The 24282-nt window shown below is 39.7% G+C and overlaps 1 protein-coding gene across 2 annotated transcripts in view; it reads left to right on the forward strand.

Moving 5' to 3' along the window:
* The first annotated feature begins 831 nt into the window (after positions 1 to 831).
* sorl1 (sortilin-related receptor, L(DLR class) A repeats containing) overlaps positions 832 to 24282 on the forward strand; it is a 50492-nt gene continuing 27041 nt past the window's right edge. For both annotated transcript variants that reach the window (XM_053873164.1, XM_053873165.1), the window contains exons 1-8: positions 832 to 1194; positions 10545 to 10661; positions 11108 to 11236; positions 12972 to 13133; positions 13444 to 13511; positions 19355 to 19535; positions 22790 to 22891; positions 23158 to 23327. In XM_053873164.1, the coding sequence (XP_053729139.1) occupies positions 874 to 1194; positions 10545 to 10661; positions 11108 to 11236; positions 12972 to 13133; positions 13444 to 13511; positions 19355 to 19535; positions 22790 to 22891; positions 23158 to 23327 (1250 nt within the window). In that variant the 5' untranslated portion in view covers positions 832 to 873. The remainder of the gene's footprint in view (positions 1195 to 10544; positions 10662 to 11107; positions 11237 to 12971; positions 13134 to 13443; positions 13512 to 19354; positions 19536 to 22789; positions 22892 to 23157; positions 23328 to 24282) is intronic.

Consider the following 24282-nt stretch of genomic DNA (forward strand, 5'->3'; position numbering starts at 1 on the left):
ATGAAAAGTAATTTAGAAAAAGAGGATCGATGAAGATAATTCAAGAATATTCTTGACAATTTATTTCTGTCTTGGTGTGAGGCCTTCGTCGTCAACCTGGTTGAAAGCTTGTATTGAAAAATTCTTCTAAACATCACCGACCCTTTTTCCTCCGGTTGCTAAAAATCAATAATTGAATGAGTGCTTATAGATGTTACCAGTATGTAAATTACAGAAAGCAAGTGGATTAGTTGTGTTATAGACGAGATAATTCTAAACATTTGCAAACCCTTCTTGTTTACTGCGATGCAAATTGAGACGCTGTGAGAGTCAGTGCGATCTGGGAAACGATGAGCCAGTGAGCAAACGTGTGAGTTCCTCGAGGCTAACTGCTTATTTAACATTTGCTGCAGTCAACACCTATAGGATCTTAGTGAAAGATCATTAACCTTTTAGTGTTTATGTCTATTCAACATGGCTTTGTTGAGAAGACATTTTGAAAAAAAATCCATTGCAGTCAATTCGCCCATTCCCCCGATGTCATACTTGCTACATTTCTAACTAAGGATGTTTTTAAAAATACTAACTTAAAATGGTCAGAAACAGCTAAATAAAAACATAACAACGCGATGATGCATCCAGTGAAAGTAGCGTTTTTTCCCGTCAATATCAGTTACATTCTGTCCAGAATTTTAAAAGATGAAACAATATATAGGTTAATAATAATCGTGAAACGGTTTTGAGCGAGATGTGAAAACCGAAGAAATCTCCTGCCATCAAGGACGAAGCAGAAGTCATTACAATTCCCACGGTCCGTGAAGGCAACGTCATTCGGCCGCGGTTGCCAGTAGAAGGAGCTGTTCAGTCTCACCCAGGAACCAAACATACACAAACATGGCGATGTCACCAGCGGTCGGGATGCACTCATCTCTTCACTGTACCTTCTATGTAACGCTACTTTGGCTCGCTGGAACATGTTCCTCGACTCTTCGTTTTAACCCAGCGCTGCGCTCGCAGCTGCCGCAGGACAGAGGATATTACACGATAAACGCCAATGGGGATTTATTGGACGCAGGCGGAGGAGGCGCCGCGGTTCCTGAGCTGGGACTGGCCGTTCTCGATGCTTCTCAAGGCGGCTCACACTCCGGCGCCCTACCGCTGCACCGAAACCGCCGGAGCACCGGCGTGGCGAAAATGCCAAAGGTGTACGGGCAGGTAATGCTGTGCATCTCTCTGAAGCTGCTATTTCGAAGCATAGTAAGACCTCTCCGCGTCCTTAGCTGGGATGTGAAATTACGCAAGCCCACGGTTGTTTTCTCATCATTGCACCTCATGTTGGGAGAGCTCCCCCATGTTCTGTGGTCTTTGACCTGGTTATCCTCACTGCAACACCCCGTTTGTTCAGACTACCTGTGTGTGACACAACACACACACACACATTTACTCATTTACTACGAACCTTTTGATACATATGTTTTATTGCTTTTTTTTTTTTTTTTTTTTTTTTTTTTTTAACCAACAGGGCTTTTTCAAAAATAAATAATGGCAACTGCTTTCATCTATATAGGTGGCAGCTTCCAGCTTTGGGGAAAATGTGGAGAATCCAGAAAGTCTTTGACTAAAATTAAATAAAATTATTAATACGTTATATGGAATTAAACTGGATATGCATTTAAAATTCACATTCTGTCTTAGTAAGACGTTTCTTTCCCCCTTCTGATCTCCTCTGTCATGGTTTCGCCTCTCAAGAGTATGTTCTTGTTTTCTTGGTGGACGCATTTTTAACAACCACAGAAGTGTTTAAACTGGCGGAACATTGGGGTTATGACAGGAAATGCTTGAGAGTTAGTTGATGCAATATTATTTTATATTGTGAAGCAAACAGTAGATAATGTAGGAGTCCAATTAAAAGGGGCTTAGGTTGATGCTCGCACGTTGAACCCATTGAGTCATTGGCTACACAGAGCCAAGTTCAGGAGCAGACTTGAAGAGGTCAAATGACAGGCAGATATTGGAGTGGTCAAGGGAGTGAGGGGCAATCACATGAATAAATCTTGTTTAATACTAAGAAAAAAAGGATGCTTCAAAAATATATGTTATCTTAATAGTCGTTGACAAAATGAAGTGTAGCTGAATTGTGCAGCGCACTTACTGTTGCAGTTGCCAATCTTGTCAGTCACCTTGACTCATTTTTTTTCTTGCAACATGTCATTTGAAATATCTAAGAACCATTTAAATTTCATCACTTGCTTTATACTCATTTTATGTCCACCTAGCTAAGTTGTTCACTGTAAAGCAGGTGAGACAACTAGGGCTGGCGACCAAACTTTGGTTCCTTTATAGCCCAGAATGTAATGTTTTGGTAGTAGCCAGTATCAAAATATGCTTCATCATTCGGTGCCAAGTTTCGGTACCCTGAAGCAAGGCTCTCAAGTCTCATGCATTCAGAGTGTGACATGCCATTTAGCCCTTTCAGCTGGCTCTTCATGGTGAAATACGGGAGCCCACTCATGTTTGTTAGCTGGTTTGTGTCTTTTTAGCTCTCTTTTTTCCTGTTAGAGTTCTAATTACACTGAGCAAAAGTGGGAGGTTAGGATGGACACTTGCACGGTGAATTGCACGTGCTCAGGAGAGAGAAACTAACCCTGCACCATTGATGCAGAGACTAAATACTGGTCAGGTGTATAAACTGAGCAAAAGGTAACAGTGTCTTGTGTGAAAGAAACATATTCCTCAACACATGTTTATTTTACATCAATCAGAAATAGATCTAACACACCTCAAGCAGTTCAATAATACTCTTCAATTTCCCCCCTGTGGGACAAACAAAGGATATCTAATCTATCCAGCAATCTCATATTGCAGTGGCTTCATGAGCTGTATTGATCACTTTGAGAAAGCATAAAATATTGATGAAAGTTAAAGTTATTATAAAAGTTATTTTATTTCCAGCATCTTCGAATGCATAATGTCACTTTCACTTATTTTCACTATCAAACTAGAACAGCACCAGTTTAATTCTTATACTGTATATGAAGTCGGCATTCTAAACTGTTTTTCAATATATTTAATAGAAACTACAGGACAAAAATAATGAAAGGCTTCCATTTGAACTTTTACATATTCTAAAATTTGTATAGAAAAAAGTGAACCTGTATGGAAGTGAAGGTACTGTTATTGGCAGTGGTATGGAAAATCTTTGACGGATTCCCAGCCCCAACCTCAGCTGCTGTTTGCATTTGTGTTATTTGCACAGCTCTGTAAGTGCAGAATGTACCGGGCTATGACGGAGCCTGTCTGGTTGAAGGGATTTGGAAGGTGGCGGTGTGGGCAGCTCTGAAGAGGGTGAAGTGTGGAGGGGCAGTTCAGCCATGTTGAGGTGTGGAAGCGTTTGAGAGAGCTCTGGACTTTCTGACCTCCCACTTAGGCCTGAGTGTATTTCTCCATCGCCTGAAATGCAAATTGTTGGAGATTGGCTCGGATGCATCTTATTTCTCTTAATGAATATCGTGAGCAGTTATTTTTTTATGCTGTCGTAATGACAACTGTTAGCTAAACACAATTCTAAAGAGATATCTGAAGAATATCCCATTCATTTCATTCCTAATGGCTACAGTTAGATCAACATACAACAGTGGATTTAGCAGCATATGCCAAGACAGACACACGGAAAATGCAAGACTGGTAGGTGTCAGGAGTGCGAGCATGTCATGAGCAGGACGCTATCACTGCTCCATAGCAACATGCTGATGCATGAACAGGAGCTCTCCCCTGACACCCGCAGACCAAACACAGCAAATGAAACAAATGGCCTCCAGAGAGTCTGGTCAGGATCAGGTTTCATCTCTGTCAGAGCTGCCTCCGGCCCAGGTTGTTTTTAATCTGTCAGATGGTCAGCTGCTTATTTCCCTCTTGGCTTGTTGTGATGCTACAGTACTCACTGAGAATCTTTTTGACAATCATTGTAATTACTCTAATTGCTGGGTTAAGTACAGTCGGGTTTGTATACATAATCATGTTTCCACTTATCTACAAGCCGTGGTTTGAATCCTGGCACGACTCTTGACACTCACACCACCAGACATGTATTCTGGCAAATAATGCTCAAGATTAGCAACTAGAATTAACGCAGAATGAGATGACATGTCAGTTGAAACATTGCAAGTCTCCACGACTTGCTGCTGATGTGTAATTTTTAATCTTTTTTTTTCAACTATGATGAGATTTGGGACAGCTCCCATGACTTCAGGGCTGTTAGGCAACGACTAACTCTATTGGGGCTGATTGTCTGAGTTCAATGCAGCAGCCAAAACAATTGGTGAAGCGGGTGGGACTACCTGTAAACTTGAATACTCTAGTGACACAACATGAGTGCTGTTGGCAACAGTCCACACTGGAGACCAAATAACTATCTGCCGTCCCACTGCTCTCCAACTGCTCCTTGAACAGATGCATGAATGGACACTAGGGATGCTTCGATCGACCGGCCACCGATCATGATGGGCCGATTTCTGCATGATTGGTGAATGCCGATCTCACGTGTGTCTCTGATGAAGCCCCTCTGGTTGTGATGCGTCCACTCCACCCTACTCGCTGCTCACTTAGCAGCAGCATGTCTGGTGTGGAGCTTCTTTCTGTCATATAAGGTTTGCGTCCTGCAGCACATGCATGGGACAATGCTGCGCGGGGAACCGCCTTCCAATTAAACACTGCATTTAAAGCGCCAGCACTTGTTGGAGCACAGAGAGTTTTCTGGGCTCATGAAAGTGAGACCGCTGGTTCCTCAACAGCAGGCTGTTAGAGCACCCGCAGGTCCGAGTGTGACGTTCGGAATGATTATAAATAATTAAAAAAAAATAATTATTAATTTCACCAAGCTAAATGACCAGCCTTTCTCAGGTGTTGTTTACGCGGAGACGGAAACGGAAATGGAAACGACCGGTTCCGTCGCAGTTTTGGACTCAGGTGTGGCGTTTGTGAGGCACTTGACTTGATAACTTATTGTACACAATATACCGCCAAACACAATCTCCTCGATGACAATTCTGCATCTTATGATAAATTGGGCAAAACACCAAGGTGAAAATAGTTGGATATTGGACGGACATCCGCTCCAGTATTGGCGGAGGCGTCCTCTTCCGCATCCCCTATTAGGGTTCACTGATCGCGAACACACTCACACAGGCAGCATTAATGCTATGACCCGGCATCAGTTAGGGACCTACAACAAATTGTCAAACGGTCAAAGTATGAATGGAATCTTCAATAAGGCAATGAAAAATAACCATTTTAGTAGAGAGCATTGACAAAGGACTGACTTTGTACAGTATAATGATTTTGATAATAGAACATGACTAAATGGTCATTTATTCACATTATAACTAATATTTCTTCAATAGCATCTAGGAAATGTGTCCAGACTGGTCCATAGTTAAAGTCATCTGTTATGAGACATGAGAGACAGCTCAATTTAACCTCTAAATAAAGCTGGCAGAGCAGAGACCAGAGACCATAAGTGAGTCGGCTGGCCTATTGGAAATGCGCATGAGTGTGAAGAACTTAAGTGTTTGACACTTAATTCTTTTGTTTGTCACATTATTGAGATACATATCTTAGAGTAAAATAAGAAGCTTTCGGGAAGTTATGGCGATGATGTCATACCATCCTGACCAACATGGCGTAAATAATGCAAAGTCTGGAGTCCTGAATGCTGTTTTTCGTCCTGGTTTCACCAAAAAAAAACCCAAACATAATTTCGTTGTAGCTATAATTTCAGCTGTGCTAGTCCACTTGATCTGTGTCTGAATCCTCTACAAATACGTCTCTTGTTTTCACTTGTTCGGTTGAAAGAAGAAAGTACTCATGGGCTAAATGATGATACCTCTTTCACACGGTTTGTTGAGGTGAACTGAAGGGAACATGCACACACACACACATTTATATATATATATATATATATATATATATATATATATATATATATATATATATTTATTATTATTATTATTATTATTATTATTATTATTATTATTATTATTATTGTCATAATGACTGGCTATATGGCTAGTGACCTTTATTGATTGTCAGACCACTGAAAAGCCTTCTGGTTCGTCCAGGCCACATGCTATTTATCAGAGTCCTACCCACACAAGTTGCTGAACATGTTTTGCAGCATCATGTAACAACTTGTCTGAGATAAGGAAGTGCTTCTTTGCACAAAGGGGGCCTTCCAGCCATTCCATATAAGTAATGCTTGAGGGAACCACAGAAGTTGCTTCGGGGAAAATGACTGCACCTTGCCTTTCCCACAATTTTACGCATATGGGGGATCAAAATTGTAGTCAGCACGAGTTTGAGATGATATGTTGAAGTTTGTCTCTGCAATCTTTGGTGACTTTTCAATATGGATGTAACACTTGGACTACATGGTGTAGTGCCTTCAGAGCTCTTCCACTGGACTAATTCAAGTGTGTCTGTGAAGAAACTACAGCCTTAAATGGAATGAAGTGCATTTATCCTCACAAAAACCTGCTTTCACATGAAAATAAATTCTGTGCGCACAGAAAAGAAGTAGTTGTCTATCTTGCTGGATACCCTGTCAAAAAGCAGAACCTTCCCTTCGGGCTCTGGTCTTATATCTGTCACTGCACCATGACGGGAGCTATAGTTATTGCACATTGTAATGGTTAATGTGAGACATATTACTGCTTGCTGAGCTCGCATCCCTTTGACGACTGACCCACTTTGGTTTCAATTGTTCCGCCTCACATGGTTCTACTGAGGCTGAGTGTAATTCTAACCACTCTCGTATGAGACAAACATTATTGACTCAGCTGAACTATCGAGTGCAGTGTGTCAATGACTGCTGTGTGTTCATTTGCTGATGTTGTGAAGGGGCTATGCATCACATTGCTATGTATCACTGCCATTATGGAATTATCAGCAGTCACATTTTGACATCATATTGTACTTTCTGCAAAGAGTGAGTGATGGGGAAAAACAAGATTGTCTGTCACAACGTAAAACACGTATGTTCCACAGCACTCAGTGTAGAACAGGGATCACGCACGTTCTTCTGTGTCATGGTTATTACTGTGGTCTGTTTTCCAGTTAGTTAAATAAACAGTAACTATACAGTTCATGTTAATGAACTGTGATATATGATGAGTAGAGATACACAATACACCTCCAAAACAATCCCCGCGAGGAGAATTTTGCATCGCACGATTGATAAACATGGCACACTGGCTGTAATGGACTTGCATACATGAATACGACGGGACCGTGGCGCTTGACAGCCAACACTGATGTGTGACAGTTGTGAAGAGTTCGGTTGACTTTGGTTCACGGTCGTAGTTTAAAAACATTAAAGAACCCTTATTTTTAATACAGGAACTTTTGATAATGAGATTGGTCGACTGTGAATGTCTGGATCGCAGTTTGTTATATGAAGTTGTGTGGTGTTAATAGGTTTTCTGACGCAGTTGTCTGCCTTGCATATTAATATCAACACACCCCGGCTCTCCCGCTGCACTGGCGCCTTGGTGAAACACCGTGTTCAAAATATCTGCTACGATATTGGCTAGACTGCTCGTCTTTTCCTCCATTACATGTTCAGGTCGTGAGTATATAGGATCCAGGTGTGCTATTAGCTGCTGGAAGCTCTGGTCTTCAACAACATAACTCGACTGCTCATCCAAAAAAAAAACTAAAAACTTCATTAGCATTGATTTCCCACATTTGTTTGTGTGGTAGCACTGGAATATGGCGCAGTGATTTAAGGACAAATTTCTTGTTTTAATGCTGCATCTGAGTCCGGGGTGCACACGTTGTGAACTGCCATCCGGTTGTCATTTATCTTGCTGGAGAAGTATTGCCAAACAAGGCGTGGCGTAGTAGTGTGCCTGCTTTATATGGTGATATAAGTAGATTAATTACATTTCTCATTATGTTAAACTATAAATAGCATGTTATTCAAATTAATAGTTAAATAAAAAAAAATCTGCATATATTAGTCATTTGGTCGGCCGGTCATGATGACCTCTTAAACGCCCAAAACAGCACTGATAAATTGGCCGGCCGAGTTTAAATCAAAATGTATTCATTTGACAATGAACCAATAATTGTGGAATGGGTTTCTGCCAGGATTTTTTTAAACTGTGGTTGTGTGTAGGACTTACAAAACTGTATGTCAATGACATTCAGATTTTCTGTTTGAGTTTTAAGTCGGCTACAGATGATGCAGGGAGATGTGTATGAACCCACTGGAGTACAGTAGTGAGCTGCACAGTGTCCTTGCTGACGCGCTGGTGCTGTGAAAGTGTCCGGCAGATTGATGGCTGATGGTGAGGTAACACCGATGTAGTGCATATATATATTCCTACTGCACCAAGTGTGTATTGATCTGTGCTCAATATTCAAACCACCACACCAGAATGTTAATACTACCAAAGTGGGGGAGCCTGTTATCTGGATATGTTTATGAAGCAGTGATACTCTGAGGAGAAGTCCTCAGACTGGCTGGTTAAAATGGAAAAAGCTTTTCTTTGTTCGCTTAAAACTGGGTTTTGTGATGTAATTAGCATGAAATGAGCGTTGTTGATGAAAATCACCAGTCTTCGATTAGACTCCATATCCAAAACTTGCAATGTGTGCCATTCACAAGTGTCTACTATGGCTTCAATATTTTGTACATTGTGGTTGTGAACATTGCTTGTGAGTGTGAAATCGGTCCGCGGACAAAAGGTCAACATTGAAGGTCAATCAAGACCATGTTGCTGGATTTGTCATTTTTTTCCAGTAAACAAAGCTCATTTAGCGCAGGCACACGTTTAGTTAACGAAACAGACCATTTCACACCCCTGAGTTTCCTCATTGAGCTGTGTTGGAAGCTGCGGCCTCTCCTTTGGCACTGAAATAGCTGAGGCAATGAAGCCCGAAATGCAGAGATTTACTGCTGCAACACCTCAGCCAGAGAGCCAGCAGTGATGCAGCCAGCACGAGGCATGGGAAGACGGGAGAGGCTGAGGGTATCAACAGCTTGAAATGTACACTTTCTATGGAGAGCATCTTTACCACTACGTCATGACTGCCTCTTCATGTGTACAGTATTTAAACCTGCATTTAGTAGTGCCATGGTTTGAAACCTTGAGACTTCCTGTGTTTTCATAAATGCTGAATCATACATTTGGCCACAAATGAAAAAAGCAAGAATAATGTGGCGAAGACAAAACAACAATTAAATGATGACCTGGCAAATTTGTTTCATTGATCCACATGCCTCTAGGGAAGCATAATGTTTCACACATATTGGTGATGCATGCTAATAATTATTATTATTATGGATTGAATTACATTATGGATGGAATTATGGATCAGTTTCAGGCAAGCCTTGACTATCTACTACAGTTTCCTCAGGAGAATAATGCAGATAATACAGTGATCACCTTAGTGTGTGATACGGTTTTAATCTTTCTCTTTCTCTAGTGATTCATAAAAAAAGAATCGGTTTTATTAATCTTAAATTTGTTGGAAAAAAAAGAAACTCTCCTCCTGTCCTTTGCGCACGTTCATCCCCCTCTATGTCGCTTTCTCCACAGTCTTGAAACAATGTGCGTATTAGTTTGGGATTTTTAGTTTAGTTCAGTTTTCAAAGTGGTTTGATTAATGCTTAGTTTCAGTTTATTTTTTATTGGTTTTTGTGTTATTTTTTTGTTTTTTTTCCCTTCCATATGGGGTATTGGAACAATATTAAAGATTGAAACGCGTCACAAAAATACAGAAATAATAACTCAACGATAGACACCATGTAAGAAAAAAAAATGCATGAAGTTTGGAAAGATGACGCTTTTGGTCGCTCAGATCGTCAATACAAGTGACGTCACATACTTGACATGATGCACCTGGCCGACAGCTGACGTAAAAACCAGCTGAGCTACAGATAAAAAGATGGACATTTTTGCTAAGTTTTCAGTTTGTGTTGATTAGTTTTGTAAACAGAGAATGCAGTTTCAGTTAGTCATTGTACAAGTATAGTTTTTGTTTTTCTGTGTATATATGTGTATGTGCATGTGTGAACATAGTGTACACTTGTGAAATATGTATTTAATTGACTTTATTGGGTGAAAACAAAAATCACATTGGAAACTCTAGACGATGATGAGAGATGTATTTTTTGTCAGAGGTCAACATTGAATTTATAAATGCACTTCCTTTCCCAAATTTTTTTTTTTTTTAAGATTTAAAAAAAAAAAATTCCAAGTAATTAGGCTTCACAGTTATTACCTAAATATTCAATTAATCTTGCGTTTCCTACCTGAGCCGGTGACTGACCTCTCCATCATTCATACATTGAATTACACACCATTACCTTGCAACTAATTTAGCTATGAGTACAAACTGACCCGGTGTTCAGTTTTCACGCCACCATGCTCAAGTACAAAAGGTAATTATGTGCCTGGCTGGCAAATGAGCACAAATGTGTTTTAAACCCCCCAACAGCTATGTGTACCGATGCTGAAAACAGTATAAATGATATTCTTGCAATCTTTATATCCCTTCTACAGGCAAGCCTGAATGACTCTCACAACCAGATGGTGGTCCACTGGGCTGGAGAGAAGAGCAAAGTCATTGTTGCCTTGGCCCGAGACAGCGCAGGAGCTACTGGGCCAAAAACCAGCTCTGTAAGTTTACATCACCCAGACATAGCCCTCTCAGGACAGCAGAGCCTTTCCAGAATTTACTGTGCACTGAACACATTTCAGGGTTGTGAAGGACGATAACTTATGTAATGTTTCTACTTCTATTTACTTGAATGGTGATTGTTATGGTACTGTAAATATTCAGTTAATTAGGCTTTTAATTTCGGTTTTCAGATAATTTATTTAGATGAAAGTGACAGAAAATGATATGTATGTGTTCTTGGATGTCACATGCAGCCTGGTTTTATTTGTGACTTCCTGTCACCCTAGTGTGAGCTAAAATACTGCATGATTAATTTGTTGACTGTTTTAAGTGATCTTTGTCCTATTGCTGCTCAGGTGCTCGAAGTTGATGCTGTCGTCAATAATGCACTTCATTTCATTTTAGTTCGGGTTGATAACTGACCTTTATGTCACTTGTTTTTTAGGTGTACGTCTCCTATGACTACGGCACCACGTTCAATCTCGTCTCAGAGAAGTTCCAGTTAGTGGGGGCCAAGGACGGCAGTAAACAGGTCATCTCTCAGTTCTATCACAGTCCAGCGGACAACAGGAGGGTAAGTCATCACAATCACCGGGCTGTTGCTCATTTCCTCATGTTTTTAAAATGGGTGGACGACTTGGTGACCCAAAATGTCCAATGCAATAACAGTTGTTGAGTTTTGTACCACTTTGTCTTTTCTGACAATTTCTCATGTGTGTTCAAAGTTGAAATCCCATTACATTTAAAATGAAGTCAAAAGGGGTGTTTTGTAACCGAAGAGATGGTTTCCTGTGATATTTGTCTTTTGTCACTTGGTGTAAAAAATAAATATCATCCCATCTCATCTTGTGACACAACTTTCTATTGATATGTATGTTACATAGAGCGTAAACATCATTGTGCCATTGTCATTACAGAGAGATTGAAAAGGTGCAGATTGAAGAACAGTTTTTAGTATTGCTGTCCCTTTTTACATTGCTTTTCTTTTGGACTGACTGTCCATCTCGCAACTTTCTGTTATTTGACAGATTATTCCTGCGCTGTGTGGTATTGTAAATTTCGCATCATAAATCGAAGGGTCTGGGCAGAGTACTACCGCTCACTAAGAACGATGATTCATAAACACAATCACTAAGTCATGAGTTTGTGAATGTGATTCTTTCCATTTCATGTTTGTGGTACCAACATGGTCACTGTTCAGCCCTTATCTTGATAGGTTCAGCAGTATGAGGCTGATGTTTGTCGACTTTTGGAAGGTTGTTGCTCACAGACATGCTCACTAGTTTATTTCTTTGTAAATGCTGAAAGTGTTTTATAGCTGTCGATTTAGCATTATCAGAAGTGCTTTAATGCAGTTTTATTGATTTACGCCTCACTTAAGAGGCTTTTCAATTACCCAAAGCAACAAAGCAGATTAGGCAACTACATGTATCAAATTACATGAATAACTCAACTAGCGCAGCACAATACATTGCGTCGTGATCATGGTCACGATTTTAAATTACGGTGATTGCTGGCCATTATCCACACCAGTCTTAGTCCCTGTCCCAGTTCGGGCCTTTTTCACCGATCCCACTGTAAGGGCTGGATCGGGTCGATTCCGGTTACCAGGATCGGGGTCGGTGCTTCCCTAGTTATGACACCGAGTGCCACATGAGCGTCTACTCCTGGCACTGATAACGCAGGCATGCAGATCTTGGCACATGCAGTTTCATTGCGTGCTTGCTGGGAAAAAGCAATTGTACATGCTGGTTCATGAGAGTCCCTCAACTGCCACCTTGCTACACACAATGTAGCCATGTTCATGCTTGCAAATTTTCTGTCTAAATGGTCATGCTAGGACAAATTACTAGGGTAAACGCAGAGAAAGATTAAAACCGTATCACTTTCTGTTTTCTTCTTGATTGCATTCTGTCATATCATTTTTATTCTGTTAGTCCTTCTTTAATCCTATTTTGGGTAGTTTTATGCATTTGTTTTTATCAATTTGATTTATTGATATTTTAAGTTTTGTTTGTTTTGTGTTGAACAGTGATTTCCCAGTATCATGAAAGAACATCATTAATGGTGAAATCTATCCACAAATGTGCTGACTCTCTTACCTTTTATTTTCTCAAAATATTCTGTTATAACGGAATATTTTGTCATCGGTATAATGCTGATGACACATTTCCTATAACATTTTCTCATATGGCAAAGTGAAGTGGCTTTAGTTTATAAAGAGATCACACATTTTTTACATGTATTTTAAGTATATTCAGAGCATTTTGATGTTTCTCAGATTTTGCTTTCATTTTTTTTCTCAACAGTATCTTTTTGTGGATTCGACCAACAATTACCTGTGGAACACCTTTGACTTCTGTAGGAATGTCCAAGGATTCTTGCTCCCCTTCAAACCCACAGACCTACTTCTTCACAGCAAACGATCAAGCCTGGTGCTGGGATATGACAGCACTCACCCAAACAAGCAGGTAAAGATCTCTCACTCACAGTACAGTGTTACTTATGCAATTTCACATGAAACAACACCTTGAATATACCATTCCCACCGTCAGTAGATCCGGACCGGTTATATATCAGCATACGGTTGTTCTGGTATCCAGACGTCCTTTGAGTGCTACTCTTGACTGAAAGAACAATAGCAGCTGAACACTTATTCCAGTGCAGTGTTCTTTTCACACACACTGAAGAAATGGACTGACCTACATTTTTTACACTTCTCCAACCTCCTTTTTCTTCCTCCTCTTCCCTTCCTCTTCTACACCCCCTCTTGCACTGTAGCTCTGGAAATCAGACGACTTTGGGGAGACGTGGGTGTTGATTCAAGAACATGTGAAGACCTACTTCTGGTAAGATAACCAATGTGACAACTTATCTCAAGTGAGGTCCATGCCGCAGTGAAAGTCGAGCAAATTGTCTTTAATAGAGCTATTGTAAAAGAGTGAGTGAGAGTGAAATCATCATATTGAATACCTCAATATTTGACGATGCTGCTCAAATGGCAGAATATGCTGAGTATTCTACTGAATTTTACATTAGATGACGTAACTGTGCTTTGATTTTTGAGTTTTGCTCCATCTGGAGTCTATCAAAAGAACTTGGACTGGGCAAGTGTGCAGGATTGTTGCAGTAAAGTGGGAGGAATGAGATAAGAGCTGGAAAGATGGACCCCAGCGGTTTTGCCACTATTATTAGTATGCTGTTTTTTTAACTTGTTCCAACATTTTTCCCTCTCAAATGCCAGACACACTGAACAGGGGTTTCCACGAAATTTTTATTTGAGTGTTGTAAAAGTCATGGATGTAATTGCTTGCTTAAAAGCCTCGAACTTTCACTTTTGTTCAAGAACTCTGGCAGGAGAGTGTATTATTCTGCACCCTTTTTTTCTACGATTCAGAAATGAGTGATTGATTGACTGTCAATCATTTCTCTGTAATATAGTTTGCCAGTAGGTGAAGAGATTTTTATTGTTCCTTTATGGGGAGAATCAAAAATACAGAGTGACTCCAAGGAGGAGGAGCGATGAGGAAGTTTGAGGTGATTGAGTTGGAGATGCTCCGGTTTTGTTTGGGCGCAACTAGGAGGGAAAAGTAAACCAAGAAGTACTTTAGTGGGACTGCTTCTGTAGAATGGTCTGGAGACAAAGATAGGGAGGCCAAGCACGGGTGGTTTGGACATGTGGAGAAGAGACGATGTTGAGCCAAAGGATGCTAAGCCTATACATGTATCTGTTCCCAGGAGTAAATACTTGCTAAGACTTGAAACCTTTGGAGAGTTCTCAGACCTGAGAGAAAATTGACTTCACAAAATCAAGCTATGTGGTTAATCAGAAATACTTTTTCCGTTAAGTTTTCTGTCAGTTCTCTTGTGTCATTTGTATCCACACGAGAACTGAGCCTTTACATGAGATATTTAAACTTACTGTCACAAGCCTTGCAGTAACTGTTTCCTCTCGAAGATTGCTGAAAAAAAATCATCATCCATGTCCGCAGCATAGACTTGACCTTTGTTTTGCAAAATGGGTGTTAGCTTTCATACCTTACATCTTTACCCTTGATGTTAAAGATTTTAAAAGAGCATAGAGAGAAAAGAGAGGCTTTTCTTTGACAGGATAATATACAGTAATAAGCAATTGAACATCCATTTATCCAAACCCTTCAGTACGATTACTTAACATTTCAGTGAAATCTGAATCGGACTTCTTCCGTCTGCATTCAAGTACATTGACCAGGCCTCAAAATTATTCATACCACATGAAAAAAAGCATTGTATTTTACATTTTTCATTAACAAAAGCTGTTATAATGGTAATTCCAATGTATCTTATGTCTCCTCGTTGCTAAGCACAAACCCACATTTGAGTGGCTATTTGCACCTATTTTCAGAGCTATTCATACCCCTGGTCACAATCTCAGAAAAAATATATTTTTCTTTGTTTTCTGTTGTTATCTTAAGATGTTCCCATTGATTTTTTTGTTGTCGGCCAATTGTTAAGCAATGACCAAAACAATGTCTTTCCTGAAGAGTATAAATAGAGGGAAAATGTTCTGGTTGTTTTCATCTTCTGATTATTATGGCCGAGAAGGAGGACCTCAGTGAGCATCTGTGTCAACGTCTTGTGCTTGGCCACAGTAAAGCAGTATGATGTCCCTGTGTCAGCTATTCAGAGCATCATCAACAAGCACAAGACGTTCAACACTGTTAAAAACCTCAGTGGGCGTGGCAGGAAGGGTAAGGTGTCCCCCAGACTTGCCAGGGGAATCTGTCGAGAGGTCAGTAACAACCCCCGCAAAACTACAAGGTCCCTAATTGAATCACTTGAACAGGTAGGGACAAAGGTATGAAGCTCTACCATCAAGCGAGTCTTGCTCACAGGAGGCTTGACTGTCTGGGATCTTGCTTTAGATGACCTCTAGTAAAGGCCAGACAAGCCTCCAGATGTTTCTTCTTGAGCAGTGATGTCTTTTGTGGCCTACGGCTATGAAAACCTCCTCTGTGGAAGTTTGATAGAGATACTGTATATACATACAATTTTTTATTGCATAGCAATAAGTGTGTTTGAAATTGGTAACAAATGGATGTTAAGTATTTTAAGTACTGTGCTTCGTTTTCAATACAGCTCAAAACATGTATCTGATGAAGTGAAAAACCGTCCTTTTGATATCTAACTTCCTCATTCTATGGAAGGAGCACAGATGAAAATGTTTGCGGTTGAAACTGTTCCCTTTACAGCTTTTGGTGAGAAAAACAAAACAGTTGATCATCTCTTGAACCGACACTTAAGTGTTTAGCAGTCATCAATACTTAATGAAGTAATGTAATGTGCGTTAATCATGGAGTAGGTTTATATCACAAACAGACTAGAGCAGACTCTATACAGAAGTTTATTTTACTTGGCTTTTCCTGCCAACACATTTACAAGTATGCACTGATCTGGTACAGTTTTGATTGACGTGCTGTAACTCAGGATTGCTAACCTTTTCCCAGATCCCTGTTTAAAGGAGATCTCTAAACTTTTCAAACTTGTGTCAATAAAGTCCATTCAATGCCAGTCATTAATTAAATAATGGCCAAATCCTCTGCGGTGTACGGACATGGATCAAAACAGACTATCCTGTAAAGCCCGGCTTGTTGAACACTCCTGAATATATGCCACACCCACTATATGAAAGAAGAAAATAGATATTGTACACACTGCAGTCTGTGCAGTAGAAATGTCAGTGAGTTCTGTCTACTAGATTAAAATGTCACCAGGATGCATAACATCACTTCAGTGCAAGTTTTAAAATGCTTTGAGACTGATTTATGATGAAAACAAATTTGGCAATGTTGTGAACCCCTGATCATGCTGCCAATATTTACTTTTCATGATTAAAAATTTGTATTTTCTCCAAGTCAGTAAATGTGAAAATATCCCCTTTATTGGCTATGTTCCTTTCCATATTTTTGGGGTGCTTCTGCTCCCCAACTGTATCAAAAAATCTTGGCGGAAACCCTGCGTTGTCTTTACATTAATTGCACTGTTTTTGCCTATGTATGTATCCCCTCTGGTGTTACCAGAGCACCGTGGAGTAACTGACACCGGGTGTGGAGGCAGATCTCCGGGAACACCGGAGCTGTGGTGGAAAGTGCCGACTGGCAATATACATGGAAACAGCGCATTAAGTGGTTTAATGTAAATTCATTGGTCTGAGACGTGGCTCAGTGTCTTGACTGCATGAAGATTGCATGTGGCAACTAGTGATGGGCCAGGACAAAGGAGTAGTTTTCTTTAGAGCCAAGCATCATTATTATGACCAAAATACATTCATTTTTATAATTCAATTGTTATATTCATATATTTTATTGTATCAATGCTATTGTCAGCGCCTGAGTTTTACTTATTTAGTTTTTTTGCTTGCTTTGAGTGAACGTTTTGTCTTGTTATATATAAGGCAAGTTTTCTCACCACAGGAGGAAAACAAATGAGGGTTTATCTCATACCTACTTCCTGCTGTGGATCCATTCCATTGGGCTCTAATCCTGTTTGTTCTGGCCTTAGTGAGGAGCACCAATGTTCCGCTACAGATCAATCTTGAGGCTTCAATGCCAGAGACACTCCTGTTGAACTGCGTTGGTTAAACCAAAACAAATTTGAAGGGCTGCTATTCCCTGCTTAAACCCTGATCTGTCTCAGTGTTGGTGCCATTTTATATGGATTATAGACATCTACAAAGACAGAAGAGAAAGAAAGACTACTGTTTTGGATGAATTGAAGTTTGAGGTGAATAAATGACAATGCTTGCAACTTCAATGGTATCAAAAAGTATCAACTGAGGGTAAACATTGCTAGGTTTACGATACTGTGGGAAAATGTCATCTTTTATGGATTTGTTCAGCCTGCCTGGAACTCCTGAGGGGAGCTGAAAGTGTTTTAGACTTTTACTCTGAGGTATTCAATTCAAAACAAGAGTGATTAATGATTATTAATAAATGAAATTACAAGTGCATTTTGTTTCAATATAGACTTCAAAACAGGGAATAATCAATAGAATTCATACCAAGGAAGGGACATAGAGAGACTGCAAATAGTCCCCCCTTACACTTGCATCCCAGACCAAGACCATCAGTCGAACTCAGAGCTTTGAATGAAAGCCTCTGACGCTGAGTCCAGCAAAGACACTGTGCCCTCTGTTCAGCTCTCCAGACTGGGCAGGAAAACACTCCAGCGATAAGACGCCATCAGCACCATTCATTCCAGTTTGCACTGTGAACGCTGGTGCTGTCCACTTGTGGCCTCAAATAGTTTTGACTCTTGGGGTTGACATACAGATGGATATCTTTAGGCACAATATGTTGTCTGGCCCAGTTTTTAGCAGACATTTTATTGTCCTCAATATAGCATCGGCTGGATAGCTTTACATTTTGACACTGTGGTTATTGTGGGGATCCTGTAACTGACCCCTAAATTTGGTTATGAATGCAGCTGATAGAAAAAAAAAACACTTTAAAAATCAGTTGAAAAAAATCAAATAAAAAAAATTATTCATGTGGATCAACTTCAAGCTAGTGCCTGTCATGTGAAACTAAAACAAATGTCATTCCTAATAATGTTAATTTTCATTCAGACCGAGGACTTAAAAGTCAGTGCTTGAAAGGAAGGGGAAAGTTGTTGCGTTGTACAATGGAACAGAAGTAATGATAGATGAAGATCAGAAGTTCAATTATTATTGTGCTAAAAATATATTTTTAAAAGTGTGTCCACATTATAGCTTTACTGTATCTATACATAATGGTAACCCTGGACTCACTCCCTTCCTTATTGATGTTGGATGATGTGACTAATATTTCATCATTCTTTGTGAGGTGTCTGCAGGTTTCTCACTTGTGGAAGGAGGTTTTTAAAACTGTTCCACCAAGTGTTGAAGTGTTGGCAAAGTGATACTGTCGATCCCAAGTTGTGCATCCTTAAAATATACCCTGTCACATTGGTACTTGCTTAGGGTTGCTTAGATTGCTGAAAAGGCCTGAATGGAATCATATCAGAATACGTTGTTAGCATTTCTGCAGGATGAAAACATTGGACTGATTTACATGCTTTGCAGTTTTACTTTGTGTTTCATGTCATTTGTATGTTTCACCTCGTTCAATTGTTTTTTTTTGTTTTCTTGTGCAACTAAGTGCATTCTTTTGCCCCAACCCAAATGAGAGTGATAATTGTATATTTGAAATAGTAAGAGGCCGACAGTTTTGACTCCCTTTAAGAATACAGTCTCGTGAAAAATGCAGAGCATAAGAATGTATTTTCTACAATGAAAATAAAGTTTGTGGACCCCCCCATGCATCTACTATGTGCTAATGGCAGGCATGAATTTTTGTTCATTTTTGAATACATTCTCTGCTTTGTGTTGACTTACTGACAATGTTGAGGAAAGATTTAGTTTTGTTTGTTTTTATTTGTTTGTGTCTGTATAATAATAAGCCACACCTCCCCAATCCCAAAAAGTCTTTTTTCCAAGATATTTCACCTCATATTTGTGTCAAGTTTTAGGCACAACAATTTAAATTGAGAATCATGATATGAACACTTTTATTGGTTAAAACAAAGCTTTCCGTCACAAGCGCTTGCATCATCCTCAATGGGTGGATTAGTTATCATTATGTAACAATGACAATAATACCTGCTATTAACTTGAGTTTATTTGTTTCTCCAGGGGAGTGGAGCCCTACGACCCACCAACCACAGTGCTGGTCCAGAGGCATGAGCCCCAGGGGGTCTCCACCATACTCAGCAGCACTGACTTCTTCCAGAGTGAGCAGAATCGCAGAGTGATCCTTGAGCAGGTGGACAGTTTCCAGCTTAGAGACAAGTACATGTTTGCAACAACCACCAGGGTAAGAGAACAAACAACGTCTCTGATGACAAATGTTTACTGAAATAAGATTTTCAGTCTTGTGCAACATGACATTGCTGTGGAGCTGGTATAATGATAATAGCACATAGCCACAACATGGCTGTGGCCTTTCTCGAGCAGTACTTGAACCATGGAGCTGTTGTGTTTCTATGGTTGGAATATTTACTCTTTAACACATGTACGGCATTTATAACTGCCTGTAAAGTGCATTGCTTTTTGTTTGCAATCGTGAGTGCCTGCTATTTGTGCCCTGTAAGCTTTAGTTAATGAGAGGCCAAACAGAGCAGATGGGAAATGGTCATCTTCCTGGTCTACTTTCACAGTTTTCTAATGACATATTTTGCTTTCTACCAAATGGAGCTGAAGGCAACGTCTGCCGTTCTCCAAAAGAAATTGGCTGTGAAAGAATTTGTGTTTGATCTGAAAAGTATCACCAGATGGTTCCCAGATAATATTTCATGTTGCCCATTTTATCTGTGGGCGCAGAGATTTGTGTCAGCTGTAATAACAGTGGAAACAAGAACATTCTGCAAGACATTTTAATGTGTGTCTGCCCATTTGCTGCCTTGCATACTTCGGACCACCAAAAGTAACTATTACTGATACGACTACTACGACAATTATTGAAAATAATAATAACAATGGTATGAACAGTGCCATGCACCTGGTGTGATCGATCGGCTTCCTCAATGCATTTTGGCTGCAATATCATGGAATTTGTATTCCAGATTTTGAGGCTGTCGCTGACTGAATTTTATTGTGTGCTAGTAATAATACATATAAAGATACATAAAATCAGCGCAGAAATCACACGCAAAGTTCTTAGTAGTAGCGCAAATTATACATCTGAATTCTTATTAGCATTTTAGTACTTGTTTTGAGTTGTTTTTCTTTTCTAGGTCTTCTGAGCTAATGAAATGAATCCAATTTATTACAAGTATTTATGATTCCTTTCTGTTATAGCCCGCAGCACCATCATACTGACTGAGCAATTGGTCATGTCCACCCACCCACATGTCTTTATCATACACAAACAAACCGATCCATCTGCTCTCCAACTATTTGCTCTCTCCTTCCTTTTTTTTATTTAGTAGTTTGTTGTTCCCTGATTCTTTTTTTCAATTTCCCTTCTTTCATTCTGCCCCGCTTGTTATCCATGGTCTTTGGCTGAAATCTCTAACTAATATTGCTACATTATCAATTTTTTGGTTGAGACAGTTGACCTGTCGGCAGTCAAAACATGACAAAATGAAGATCAGTTCATATCTTCTCATCATATCTAACTATTTGATGAAAACGATTAGACCATGAAGGTGATGTTGCCTACTTGCTTACAGAGGTTGAAGTTGTGTGTACCTAACTGTAATGACATCTTCAGGTCTAAAGCAGCCTCTCGTTGTGATGTGTTTTCATTCTTCCAGTTTATAACAACCGGAATTCCCAAGGAATGAATATTTGACTCTTGTCTAGTGAAATATGTCCTTGTGCCTCAGAGCACAAAACCTCAAAGCCTGCAAGTGTTTATTCCATTTTGTGCCTCCTGTCACAGAGTGTCTCACAACTTAGCAGGCGCCTAACTCTGGAGTGATGTCTGACCTTCAGACCCCAAGTTGGTGGAGCCATGCAGATTTGATTGAGGATACAAGATGAAACTCTTTATGTTCTATATCTTTTCCATGCGCATTTTAGTGCTCAATTGTCATTTTGGTGCAGTGCGCCAGTGGGTTTGTTTAATGTTTAGCGTTTAATGTAACTGGACAGAGTCAGTGGCACCTTGCCAAATGCCCTAGCTGTCTCATTGAATTGGAGTGTTGGTCTGCTTGAGCCTGCATGCTTTTTCCCTGACAGGGTTTTTAATATTTTGTAGCCTGTTTCATTTCTGCAATTGTTTCTGAGAGGCAGATGTCTGAACTAAAAACCGGTGACAGGGAGCTTACAGACTCATTCTGGCAACAGTGTATCAAGTGTCACCTTGCCCCAGTTCTAGTGGCACTGGGTGCAGTGCCTAGGCTGTTGCTCTTCATCTGTGATGGTTGACATATGTGCTTTGTCAGTGATCTTGTGGCAAGGACTGTAGTAAGGTGTGATTGTGATGGTTTCCTGTCGAAAGTACAATCTAAAACAAAACAAAGTAAAACAAATGACTGGTCGCAATAACTTTTAAAGCAATAGCTTTTTGCATTCCTGGTGATTGCAGCAGTTGTTGATTTTCCATTAGAATTTTACATTTGCTTACTTACTGAACTGTGTCTGATGGATCAATTTCATTTATTTAATTATCTGAGCATCTTGAATTTCTTGGGAATGTCTTGGAAAGTGACCAAAAAAGTCCTGGTCTGTTGCCCGGAGCAGGCGAGTCACTGGTCCACTGTATGAAAGGGTCATAAACACCTCTTTGTGTCCCGCTTTGTCTTGGATTGAGTTTTCCACAAAGAGCTTCATATTATCATTTTCCATTTTCTTCCTCGCATCTTCCTTCCTCGAATCTTGTCACAGAGCTTTTCTTTTTGTCTGGGGATTCCATCACTTACTTTTATATTCCTCCATTATTTTAACTTTCAGTGATGAGAGGTGAGTTTGTGTCAAGCGTTAATGTTAATTTATTTCTTTAATGTACCTGTTCCTTTGTTTTTGCCTTCATTGTCCTTTTTACTCCTTATTTCCACATATATCTGTGGTTTATTTTCATTTCTGCCTACCTACCCATGCTTTGTTTTTGCTTTCATTAAGTATTTACTCATTTAATCCTGCATATTGTTCATTTTTCTTTCGCCATACGCTGCATGAGCGTGTTATCTTACTGCCTCAAACATCAAGTGTCTTCTTCGTCTTCTTCTTGTCTGTTTGTGAGAAGCAGCTGCTTCACTTTCCTTGAAGTGCAAATGAGTCATTGTGGCCACAGAGCCTTGTCAAGCACACATGCACTATTACTACTCTCCACATGACATGGCTCTGCATGCTGTTGTGTTATCAATCATAATAATGTCCAAACTGTGTCTCTTTGAATCCACTCCTTAATAAAAATGGATTGGGTGTGCTGACAACCATAATTACAAACTAAATTATATATAATCTACTTCACATCTGTGCTGTTTGGCTTGTCAGGATAGATGACATTGCAGAATACACCAGCTCCTCTGAGATGCACAAAGCATGTTGGGGACATGCTCACTGTTGGTCATGAAAAGTGATGATGTGACAAGTGACCTGCTGTCCGTGTCTCTGTCCCTGCAGAAACTCTTTGGCAGTCATGAACCTTCATCTGTTCAGCTCTGGGTATCTTACAGTCGCCAGCCCATGAAAGCTGCCCGTTTTACCACTCGCCATCCTATCACAGTGAGTGTCTTTTTTATCAGGACAGCATTTAATGGATCCACAACTCTTCAGAACAAATCAGATAAATATTCACTCCATTAAAATTATGATTGATGCTTCCTTTGTCTTCTCTGCAAATATTTTTCAATATTTTTGCTTTAGCAAAGTTACATCCTGACACAATAATAGCATCATGTGTACGGTCAACATCAAATCAACCAAATTTCTTGCTTCTTCTTGAGAAATGCTTTGGACTGTATACTGAGTCTGTCCTACTCTCTTAACAGGAATACTACATAGCTGATGCTTCTGAAGACCAGGTGTTTGTGTGTGTGAACCACGTAAACAATGTCACACACTTGTACATCTCAGACACACAGGGCCTCTCCTTTTCTCTTTCGCTGGAGAATGTTCTGTACTTCAGCCCAGAAGGTTCTGGAAGCAACACACTCATCAGGTACCAACCCAGTAAAGCTAATATGCATAAATAACCCCAAACTATTGTGATCTTTGTGTCATGCCTTAACTTGTAATATGAATTTATCCCAGGTATGTTGTCTCTCTGCAATTGCATTTGCCTATTTGGAATGAAAGAATACATCTTAAGCTTTTCCCAGACCACTTCATGGTCTCCTTTGGACTGTACTCTTGCAAGTTCAATCCTCCAATTTGTGATTGCAAGAATGCAAGAAAGCTGAAAGGTCTGAATGTATTATAATTTGTGCTCTACTTGATGCTGCCTATGAACAGGCACACGAACGTGAACACAAACTCAAAAGATTGTGAAGATGAAACTTGTAAGAACTAAAATTAGCCCTGAAGGGATTCTAAAAACTTATCAAAGGTTCCTACAGTTCAGAAGTCGCTCTTGTGCACAAAGAGCTCCGGTGCTTTCTTCTTTGCTCCTGCTGTGTGTCGTCCAAGCAAATGCCAAAATTTTATTGCCACCTGCTGTTTCTTTAAGCTTGTTGCTCTCAGTGATATTTTTTATGATGAAAAAAGTATCTAATTATATGTACAGTGGTGAAGGGTTGTCAAGCACTGGCAGGACTACTAGATATTAATTTGATGATGTGACAATGAACAAAAACACATTTATTGTTAGTATAGTATTTATCTAAAAACTTTTTTTCCGATACTGATTACATAAAATAAATCTATAAGGGTGTAAATGAGTAGCTTGGTGGAGTTCTACTCTCTCTGCTTTGAAAATCATGCTGAAATCGGAATCAGAAAAATAGATGAGTTGGTGGGTTTTTCATTTTCCGATGTTCCGGTGTTCTTTGTGGTCATGTCCACTGTCACCTTGGTAGTATCTGAGTGATTTTAGGGCTGTGTATTGCAAGTAAATTGTTAGATTGCATGCTTGTTATGCTGTGTAGGCTATGATCACTGTGTATTAAAATATATAT

This window comes from Synchiropus splendidus, chromosome 8 (genome assembly GCF_027744825.2).
Source record: "Synchiropus splendidus isolate RoL2022-P1 chromosome 8, RoL_Sspl_1.0, whole genome shotgun sequence".
NCBI lineage: Eukaryota > Metazoa > Chordata > Actinopteri > Syngnathiformes > Callionymidae > Synchiropus > Synchiropus splendidus.